This window comes from Anoplopoma fimbria, chromosome 9 (genome assembly GCF_027596085.1).
Source record: "Anoplopoma fimbria isolate UVic2021 breed Golden Eagle Sablefish chromosome 9, Afim_UVic_2022, whole genome shotgun sequence".
Taxonomy (NCBI): Eukaryota; Metazoa; Chordata; class Actinopteri; order Perciformes; family Anoplopomatidae; genus Anoplopoma; species Anoplopoma fimbria.
Window position 1 is genome coordinate 22,936,577 of NC_072457.1, and position 11,354 is coordinate 22,947,930.

Sequence of the window (11,354 nt, forward strand, 5' to 3'; positions counted from 1 at the left end):
AGCGACCGCCGGAGCATCTCGAGCTCTCCGCCTCTACAGGTCGGTGTCTGACAGGCGATGACTCAATGAAACACGGCGACGAACCGAGAGAGCGAGACCCTCCCCTGTAGTTTCCCCCCCTCACCGTCTCCCGGTGACGCTCTGCAGCTGGAAGAGGAGAGAGAGCAGAGGAGAAGAGCAGCTGCAGGACCGATGGAGAAGAAGCAGGACTCTTCTCATCTGTACGGTTCACTGGAGCGCACTGAATGGAGCCGAGACACCAACAAACCAGGTATACACACACACCTATGTATATCAATATTTATGTATGTATCTATGCATATATATATATATCCCTATTAACTACAATATCACTCTATATCCACTGTGTCTATTGGAGTTACTACAGTGGATGTACTATAGCTATCTCCATCAGTTCCTGCACTGTTTATGTTTTAATGTAATTCATAGCATCAGCACAATATTCCTGTAAGTCTTCATAGGTTTGTGTTCTATCTTGTCCCACTAGAGGATTACTACAGTTTTTATTTTTTTTATTTTTTTTTAAGTATTTTATATCTGGGTTATTTTTGTAGTTAATCAAACGGATCAATGTAGTTGTCTAGTTGCAGTACAGGCAGCTGCTTTGTAAATGTCAAGAATCCACAGGTGTTTATTCTTCTGTGTGTGTGTGTGTGTGTGTGTGTGTGTGTGTGTGTGTGTGTGTGTGTGTGTGTGTGTGTGTGTGTGTGTGTGTTATTTGAGTAAGAGAAATGTGAGGGGCCCATTACTGAGGGAGCTGCCCCCTCAGATGATGAATAATGACCCTCATTGGGGACTTGGCTGGACGTTGGCTTAATCTCAGGGTTCAATAAGCTTTAAGGTCAGAAGTCACTGGAACTATTTGTCTCAGCTTCACAGTAATAATGTTTTCTCAAAAGCCTGCAGCTAATATGTGATTTGATGGTCCATAAGGCATCATTTTCTCAATGATTCGCTTGGTAAGTCAATTTCTCGGCCCAAACTGATTTCTTCAGTTGTCCTTTTTGTTCGTCCAATATTCCAAAACCCCAAACAAATTTAAATCAGAGAAAAAGCAGCAAATCCTCACATTGGAGGGATCAGACAGTGTTTGACATGCTTTTAGTTTCATGCTTTTAGTCCCCCCCACCTCTGGTCCCCTACTTCCTCATCATCCTTCCTCCTCTTTGCTCCACTTCGCGCCTCTTGGTCAGTAGGGTGTTAAGTGTAAAGCAATTTGTGGCAGTGTAAAAGAAAAAAAAAGAAAAAAGGGTTGGAGTTGGAGTAAAGACTGTAAACTGAGCTCATGAGTGTTATTTACATCTTCAGGGGTTTAGATAAAGAGAAGGCGGCAGGGTTCGGGAGGTATTGGATGAAATGAGGAGCAGCAACTGTGAGAGAGGCAGTGAGAAAGTGTCTAGTGATGAGTCATAACTGCTCAGTGGCAGAATAACCTGTCCTAGGGAGCCTCTGCAGCAGAGCATGTTGTCTCTTTAAATACGTTAGAATACACTGAACAAGGCTTATGACATCATGGTGCACATTTTCCCGTTCAGTTTTTCAGTCAGCTACATGGGAATCCCAGTAAATCAGTAAAGCTTCTATGTCGTTTTGGTAGTACAATATTGCATCTCATTAAGCAACTCACTGCCTTACGATTAAAGATCAGGCAGAATTAAGTATATCCAAGGAAAACAGATTTGTATGTGAGAAACAAACGATTGGAAATACAATTTACCGACAGTAACAACAGCTAGTTGATTTAATGGTTAGTTTGAATAAAGGGAAATAGTCTGTTGCTTTATTGCCAAGAATTAAATCAAAAGCTTGACGCCTTTCTCAAGTCTGTACAATAAGTACGGAGCTAGAGCATGGAGGCAATTATCCTAGCTTAGCATAAAAGTGGCGGACTCAGGCTTTTCTTTCTAAAAAAGCTCAAAAATAATTCTAGCATGTAGGACAGCCGTATGATACTGCATCGTGTCTTCTAGAGTTACCGTAGATGGCAAGTCATCACGTTTTCTCCACTGGAAGGGCAGCCTAGAAGACGCTTCTTTAAGTTTTCTCCATATAAAGGCACCCTAGGGACATCCAAGGGGAACTTTTGCAGCAAATTCTTTTCAACAGAGCCAGTCTAGCAGAATATCAAATTTCAGTTTTCTTATCTTTTAGCAAGAAACACAATTTCACATAATATCCTTATCAATTAGCTGAATTTGCTACTTTATAAAGCATTTAATTATATATATTATGTATTTCAATTACCTTTAATTAACACTTTCGACACTTACGGGAAGGTGTAGATAGTTCCATGTATGTCTTTTTAAAGTTTTAACCTCAATAACAGTTTTAAAACTCGCTGCAACACTTCACTCAGTGCTTTCTCCTCTGAGATGTCAAGGTTGTGTTGACGCTGCGTTGACGTCAGCCAGATTTGTCATAGTAACAGAGTACAGAGTGTCTGTGTGAAGATGTGTGTCTGTACTTCAGGAACCCTTTTTTCCCCATCCGTCTCACAAAGCAGACTGCAGTTTCGAGCCCCCAAACAAAGCTTTAATGCCAGCAGGGACACGAGTCCATGTAAACCGGCAACGATCAGCGAGCGTGGTTAATGCTTTCCATGGTGCTTTTACTACAAACCTAAAGTCATACAACCGCAGTCTGAATATTATGATCCACTTTCATTCTGCTTTCTTTCATGCCTGTGCAGAGGACGTGTCTTCACAGCACATTGAACCCGGTGAGAGCTGCCTTCCCCAAGGCTAAATGTGACCAGAATAGGAATATTACACACTAGAGCTCTACTTAGTAATGGCGTGTATGTATATAAAGAGGATTTAAGGGCCCCAGGAGGAGTCAGGGACTGTCTGTCAGTGGTGGTCTTGGTATCACCATGATTATGTTCGTCTTGGCCCCCATGTTGTGCAGCTCTCTACAGGGAGGTCACAGTTATTCAGGGATTCAACAGTGCTAGAAGGATCAATACGAGAGCAGGAAGCGGTGATTTTCTTCAATATAAAAATTGCGACTGCTACTACATCTATCTTCAGGAAGGTCAACCATACTGGGATCTCAGTGTGAATTAAATCTGGTGTATGAATTGCAGTGAAATGTTTGATATGCTGGATGCTTATGTTGGATTTAGTTCTAGTGGAGCTGCTGCTGCTCACAGTGTATAGAACGCTTTGATGTCCGTTCATACCACACAAACATTTCCAGGGACCTCGGGTCGGATTCATTAAAAAATATTACAGGGCTGTTTGGAGCGAGCCCACACATTGTTGTAAACGGAAGCTTATATGTTCAAACATGAATCTGTATGTTATATGCTTTATTTTAGATTGCTTTGTTTTATCGACTTTTCTTTATGAAAAATCTGTTTGATTTGAAAGGATACAGTTAAAAGGCTATGCTTGGAGTAGTGTGTGGAGTGACACCTTGACTCAAAGCATTGTGTCTAATATCAGTGTCCACCAAACAATCAAGGCATCCTCTGTCCAGTATATAATAATAATTTAAAAGCTTTAATGAGTTTTCGGAAAACTTAGCTGCAATGCATATTCATTCTAATGATGTTTAAAGCACCTGCCAAGCCAGTGCTGTGTTTATCAAAAACATGCCCAGCCACAGAAGAAGATAAAACTTGCCCGACCTCACTTGGAAATACAAATTGAATGCCCCCGATACACTTTTCTGTATCGGGGGTATTTTTTTTATCCCTGTGTACCGAGTACATTGTATTGCAGCATTTATTTAACCCCTGTATCTCTCTACAGCAGGCAAAGGCAGCCTAGACAGCATTATTCCCTGCGCTGACCCACCACCCTGGGTTTCTGCAGTTAATTAGTGTGTGTGTGTGAAAGGGAGAGAGAGAGAGAGAGAGAGAGAGAGAGAGAGAGAGAGAGAGAGAGAGAGAGAGAGAGAGAGAGAGAGAGAGAGAGAGAGAGAGAGAGAGAGAGAGATGCATATGAGCCTTGCCAACCACTAACACATGGTAATTTGACTGTGAGGCTCTGCTCCTCATCAAGCATAATTTTCAGAGTACATCTGCTGCATCTGTTTATCCAGTTTAAAATGCATATTCATGTGCAGTTGTTGTTCCGCGATGCCAAATTGGATATTGGAAATTAGATCATTTTAAAAAGCTCCTGAGTGTGTAAGTGTCCGCCTGACTCTGCATAGTACTTGTCACTGTAACCTCCCTTTTAATAAAGAGAATAATCAAAATGCAATTTTTTTTGGAATCAGACATGTTGAATATTTGTACAACTGTCTTGCAACTTTCAGCAAGTCCTTCTCTTTCTCTGTCTCGCTCCCTCAGAGGACGACGTGGTGTCCATGGCGGACTCCACCATCACCGTGGACGACATCGAGGGGGAGCTTTTTAAGATCGACAGGATCAGGGATGTCCTGGTCAGGAGGGAGTCAGAGCTCAGATACATGTGAGTGGCTAATCAACTCTGACACCTTGCTTTTATTTGGTGTCATGGCTGCCATCTGCAGCGGGCATGATTACAGGTTCAATAATGGCAAACCAGAGTCTGGAATTTACAGTAGAATGGTGAAAGCATTATTATGTTTAATGCTGGTCTGTGTTCAGTGCCAGTGCAGAAAGTAGGGTGTACGTGCCTGGCGGACTTTCAATTGCACCCAAGTCACATAGCTGATTTGTACATACAATAACCATGATTAATCCTTTACTTTAACCAAGCAAACATTATCAGACCTAGCTCAGCTTTCAATCAGTTTAAGCTGTACCCACCTGTGCTTTGAGCTCATTGTTAGCATTAGCGCAATAACATGACAACAGTATGTTTGAAGGTGCACATTTTGATTTATTGGTGGTGCAGGTTTGGAGGTTCTGGACCTTCAAAGTAATTTTAATGTCAAATGACAATCAAAAAAATTGTTTCAATATTTCACTCAAGCTTTGGATATGTTGACATCAATCCCCAAAATAGCAATTTGCTTAATGACAGGGTTGCATCACTATAATTAAATGTCATATTTTCTAAATTTTCATGTCATTCGCGATCTGTTCGAGGACTGTTTGCTTCAGGCGTAAATAAATGAATGATTCAGTTAATTATAATCAGTCAGAAAAGTTCATTGATACCTTGTCAAGCCAGTATAGTTCACAATCTAGGGCCCCAACTGGAGAATCGCATCCATTTTCAGGCTCTTCCCACCAAAAGCAGCTCAAATCACGTTTCCATTCTGCAGCACGCCTCGGTACCAGAAACACATCTCCTTGCAGCGTTGCCCTCTATTCTCACTCTCCTCATTCCCCTCCATCACAACCCGAGCTGCCCCCCCCATAATAAGTCCAATAGCCCTACTTTTGCTGCCGCTAAGCAGGCTAATACATGGATATTTATTCATCCACTCCTTGGAATGATAGGCGGTGACGTTGCTCAGTCAGTGGGGGGAATGTGAGGAGTGGCGTGTGTGGGGTAGCAAGCGAGAAACAAAACAGGTAAAATGGGAGAATGAGAGACTGGTGGAGGAGGAGGTGGAGATGGTGGAGGGGGAAGATGGGCGGAGGACGGAGATGGAGAGTCACTATTTGAAGCACCTTTTTCCCCCCACAGCGGTCCACAAACAAACAAGCTTACAAGTAGTGTTATCCTCTGGTACGTTAAGTAAAGCCTATCATTTGTATTCCAGACCGCATGTCCATTTCACCACCTACGGTCTGTGGAGAGCATCTTACATGACAGGTGGAGAAGCTTTCACTCCCCTGACTTTGATAAATGTGTGCAATATGTGTGACTGTGGGTCTGACCCTGTGAGCCTGTGCTTTTATCTTAAAGAGACTCAGTAGCTGCAAAGCTGGGGGACGTGAGGGCCTCTAATTCTGTCAGACGGGAAAGAGAAAGAGGGTCCTCCACCCCGCCTCAGTCAGTAATGATCCTCTGAGTTGGAGGGCCATTGACAGAAGGAGTGAAAGCCATACTGGCCTTGAGACGCTGCAGGGATTTCTCCACAGAAAAGATTGTTTCATCTCCTGTGTGAAATATAAGATCAATATGAAGCCATTACTGTTTGAATTTATTTTTGCCCTCACAGTAGAATTGAATCTCCACTCCTCTCTGCCCTGTAAAGTAGAATGTGTGCAGCATGTGCAGTACGTACACAGTACAAGTGTGTGTGTGTGTGTGTGTGTGTGTGTGTGTGTGTGTGTGTGTGTGTGTGTGTGTGTGTGTGTGTGTGTGTGTGTGTGTGTGTGTGTTTCTTTTGTTCCATCATGCCTGCGCAGGATGGATGACATTCAGCTGTGCAAGGAGATCACTCGTCTGAAGAAGGAGCTGCAGAAATTGGTGTCCCTACCAGGTAAGACTCCTCTGGATATTAAGAGTTGTTGATGAAGGTTAAAAACAGGCAGAGAAATTAAAGGGACATACTGTAAGCTTTTCTGCTTTCTTGCCAAGACTTAGTGGAGAAAAATTGATGTCACACTAAATATGAAGCTAGAGCCAACAGGCAGTTAGCTGTATGTTGTTTGTAGCTTAGCATAATTTCTATAAGAAATAGAGGGAAACAACTAGCCTGGGTATCTCAGAAGTGAAACAAAGGTAATCTGCCTACCGGTAATTCTCAAGATCACCAATTTACATGTTATATTTTGCCTAATCTTTACATAAACAGAAATATAAAATCTGAAGTGTATCCCAACATATTATCCCTTCTTCTTTGCAGTTTGGTTACTTTCACATCCCTGTTAATGATGTTAATGGTTCATTTTTTCATTTTGGTTAGAGCCATGCTAGCTGTTTTCCTCTGCCTCCAGTATTCATGCTAAGCTAAGCTAATCACCTCCTGTACATCAGGCAATTATTGCATTTCTGTCCCTCCGTGGAGAGGGATCTCTCCGTTTCTTGTTGGGAGGTTTCTTTCATTTTTTTCAGCCTCATCGCACAGATAAACGTAAAGTTACCACGACCTTTTAACAGCGTATAATGTGGTGGCGGCACGTCAGCAATATCAATGGAGACTTTATTAGGACCCTTGATCGTGCTGTACACAAATTATCCAAATATTCACATGAACATGCAAAACTCCGAGCTAGTGACGTGTAAACAGTGAGATCGACTACTTATGATGGGCGGGTCAAACAAACACAGGACTTTCAACAGGGAGTCCGGTGTTCGGGACTGGTATTCGTTTCATTAGTTTTTGACGTGTTTACATATTTTTCTTAGATTACGTACTTATTTGAATACAAGCCATGATGTTTTTCCCAGACCTAGTTGAGGTTTTGTTGTCTAAACCCAAAGTTGAATTGTTTCTGTGATTGAGACTCGTAATTTGAACACATTATGCACAACCAATTGTTTGTAATGCAATGTGAAGAGGTTGTGGTCATTTCACGTATTTCTTTGAGATCATGTTGCATTTTTTCTCCGTTAAAGGTTTCTTTTTTTAAGGGGGGAGGGGGAGTTTACTGATCCGAATCAAGAGTCTTAAGACAGAGGGTGTTGTATTCCGAACATATTGTAAAGCCACCTGAGGCATATTTGGGATTTGTGATATTGGGCTGCAGAATTAAACGTCTCAAGTGGTATTGATCTTCTCATCTGAATCCCACCAAGAAAACTAATGAACATCTTTCCTAAAATATCAAACAATTCCTTTTAGTTCATTTACTTCTTATAAAATGATCCATAAATTGAATTGTTTGTTAAATTCCCCATTATATTGGTAGTAGAGTAGGTCACCTGGGACAACCACTAGATGACTCAGATGTCTTGTGCTGCAGATAATGACAAGTCCAACGAGGACCGGCAGAAGGAAGAAGAACTACTGCAGCAGATCCACAAGCTGGTGGAGACCAGAGATTTCCTGGTGGACGATGTGGAGTTTGAGCGACTCAGGTGTGCTTCTACCTCTATGGTCTCATTACAGCTTGGTAGGACTCCTTTGGTTGATTGTCACCATAGGCCATGTGAATGAATAATTGAAAATGAAAAAAAGAGATCCTACTGCACAGCAGATAGACATGCAGTGCACATATAGTGCAGCCACACAGAAAAGGCAAGTTTGACAGGGGAGCACAGATCTTTGATAAAACTAATTCATGAGCACCATTCATTAACATGCTTATGATGACTGAGAGGGCCTCGCAGCCACCGATGCTGGTGAAGTTGTATCTCATCATTCGCATGCAGGCTTCACACAAAGCCGCTCCATTAAAACACTGGAACATTTCCGAAGGCACAGCGCTGAGAGAGGGTGCACCGCAGAGCGCACAGCGGCGAGCCATTTCAATTAAAGATGTGTCAGCGTGCGTCAGTGAGTACTGCCAGAGGAGCTGCCATTGGTCGAACAAAAGAAAAAAAAAAAAAAAAAAAAAAACACCCAGTATGCTTCTATTTCGTCATTTTTCAGGTGCGTCAAGACTTTTAAATTTGCTGCTGGTTGTTGATGCAGGAGATGAAGGGGAAGCTGTCTGAATCCTGTCCAAACTCTTTAGATCTATTCTGACAGTCCTTCACCACACATATTACAACAAACACCACAGGATGCTTTACACAAATATTAGAAACAGGTCGTTTTGTTTTGTTTGTTTTTATTTATATATATATATATATATTTATTATGAAGTCAAACATAAAATTAAATCTAAAGTAAAATGTAATTTAATATGAGCGTATTATATGTTAAATCCATTTAGTTTTGTTCTGTGCTGGTAAGGAACTTGAACTATTCAAGTTACCTTAACCTAACGTGACTCGACAGTGGACAACAAGTATATTTTAAGGTTTAATCTCACTTCAGACAGTATAAAGCATTGCTGGTTTGTGTGAGAAACATTTCGTGGTAGCAGCTGCCAGCACGCTGTGAAAACGCTGAGGGGCTGCTGGGAAGGTGAGAGGCAGGAAGCAAGAGACCAACGGTGGAGTTATAGATCGCAGAGAGGAGAGGATGTGACTCTGCTTAAGGCCATGTTGTCCATGCTGATAAATATAGAGACCTCTTTATTATTACTTCTCTCTCTTACTTTTATTTACCCTGACTGTCCTTCACAATAAATACTGTCTGCATTTCTTATGTTGTGCTTTCAATTTTCAAAGCAGGACAGAACATTCCGGGTATCAATATATAACTGCTTCATACATTAAGTAGTATAGAAGATCACTAAACATCAAAATACTAAAATAAGCAGAGTATGTTAATCTAATAGAAAAGTCTCTGCGGAGACAAAGAGTAGCTGCCAGTTTTATTGAGTTTATCAGTAGAAACTCTCAGAGTAAATCCAATCTTCTCTAATAGCCAGAACGACATTATTTTTCTTATACAGTGCGAAAGTCTTTCATCTTTCCACTTTACCGTCTCTGAAATGTTCATTCACTACTTGTGGCATAGATGGTCTTCTATAACAAGCTATTTCTATACATTTCTCTTTTGTGATCTAAAATGTGAGGGGGATTTTAGTCCAAGGGCTTTATGTATTCTTGTATTTCTGTGTGTATATCAACCTCTCCTTCTCAATTTCTACAGGGAGAAAGAAGAAGATAAAGAAATGGCAGATTTTCTGAACTCTAAGTTCCCGAGAAAAATGAAGAAGAAAGGTATTTGAGCATGAAGAGAGCTGCAACCTTCAAAGTATCAACAAGTAATAGTAAAGTTTTGGGAACTGAGTGGAATAAGCAGATCAAATATTTTCTTTGTTTCAAATATTTTGCTTGTTCAAGGTGTTTCCCTCCTGAGAGCTTTAAAGGCTGAAGCTTTACAACCCACTGACTGGTTCAGCATGAAATAGAAATGCTTCAGATCTGAAAAACAAAACGTTCCTCTTTAAGCTTTTTTTGTCTATTGGCAGTTATTAGATGAAGTTATACCTATGCACTTATTACAATACAACACTATTCAATCTCCTCCTCACAGTATCATTTCTCTTGGCTTCAGGTGTACCAACCAGACGGACTGCATCCAGGGCTCAGCAGGCCTCCTCTCCCTTCGCCAAGACGGGCCTCACCCTGCTGAAGGAGTGCTGTGGCTTCACATGCTCCATCATGTAGACCGGGGCCCCCCGCTGCAGTGCTGACACAGGGGCCACAACCCAAAAATGGCAACTCCTTAAGTGTCAATATTCCCAGTTTCAGCTTTTCAGTCCGAGAAAAGACTTTGAGGCTTGGATGGAGCAGTACAGACGCATGCTGAGAGTTTCACAGAGGGAGAGCGAAGGATGCTGCATCATCATGTGTTGTGTGTTTCCATGCCAAGACCTGAGTTTGTTATACCTGTTTGTCTCTTTCATTGGATTTCATTATTTGTCTTTCTTTCTTCTCTGCTCTCGACGTCTCTCATCCCACTCCTGTTAAAAAATACAGTTTTCCAAAAGGAAGGACACCTGGTATCTATTTCTCTTTTTCAAGCCGAGAGGACAGGGTTTGTAGGACAGAAACAGAGCAGCACAAGTCAGGCATGTATTGTGTGCACGCTAATTGGAATCAACTACCGTGACGCCGACAGGTTTGATATTTAAGGAGCTCTCTGAGCTATGATAACTCTAATCTCCTAATTTAAAATAAGTAAATGTTTTATAGCAGTCAGCAGGCCAGTCCAGGCACACTGCTGGCACTCAGCAAAAACTAATGAAACTGACATTAATCAGGAGCTCTGTTAGGAGGAAGCTGTCTGTGATTTGACTCCAGATACAAATTGGTGCAACCTTTTGAAAAGTGGTGGTTTGTGGAGAAAGAAAGGATGTCTCATTAGGCTCCATTTTCCCTTAATGATAACCAATTTTCCAGTTATTGAAAACTAATGGAACATGTCCTAGGAGATCTTGTGTATCCTGTAAATCTTGTGTATCCTTCTATTGTCCTTCATCTGAGAATGAACTACGAGGCTATCTATCATAGTTCATCAAAAACGGGTAACGCTGCGATCTGAAAGGGCTAAGTCATGTTCAGGATAATATTAACTTTCAAATAGTATATTATGGACGAGAGTTTTTGCTCCTGCGTATGTTGTGGAAACTCTGATAACACCCCTTCACAAGTCACGTCACATGTTAGCACATGCAGGTTGGATGACATAGGATAATCCTTTATTAGTCCCGCAGTGGGGAAATTTACAAGACGTGACATAACATTGCTTTCTTCCCAACTTGTTTTAAGCAGATGATTAATGTTAAATTGTTTAGGATGTTTGGTGCAGCTGCTAAAGCTGACGGGCTTGCTAGCTTGTTGTGGAAGATGTGTGTGTTTATATCTATGATTCATTTGGCATAACTTCTAAGCATGTAAGATATGACTTCATAGATATTTAGTTAGTTATAGCCATCATCTGCACGTCTTTTAATTCAGACTCCCACACAGAGAAACTTCATAGTTTATGGAGTGATC

General features: G+C 41.4%; 1 protein-coding gene across 1 annotated transcript; it reads left to right on the top strand.

Moving 5' to 3' along the window:
* The first annotated feature begins 192 nt into the window (after positions 1-192).
* LOC129096437 (bMERB domain-containing protein 1-like) lies at positions 193-10,022 on the top strand. Its single transcript, XM_054605218.1, has 6 exons — positions 193-271; positions 4,322-4,442; positions 6,260-6,333; positions 7,760-7,874; positions 9,502-9,572; positions 9,910-10,022. Exons 1-6 carry the CDS (start codon positions 193-195, stop codon positions 10,020-10,022), a joined length of 573 nt encoding a protein of 190 aa, XP_054461193.1.
* Positions 10,023-11,354: the final 1,332 nt, after the last annotated feature.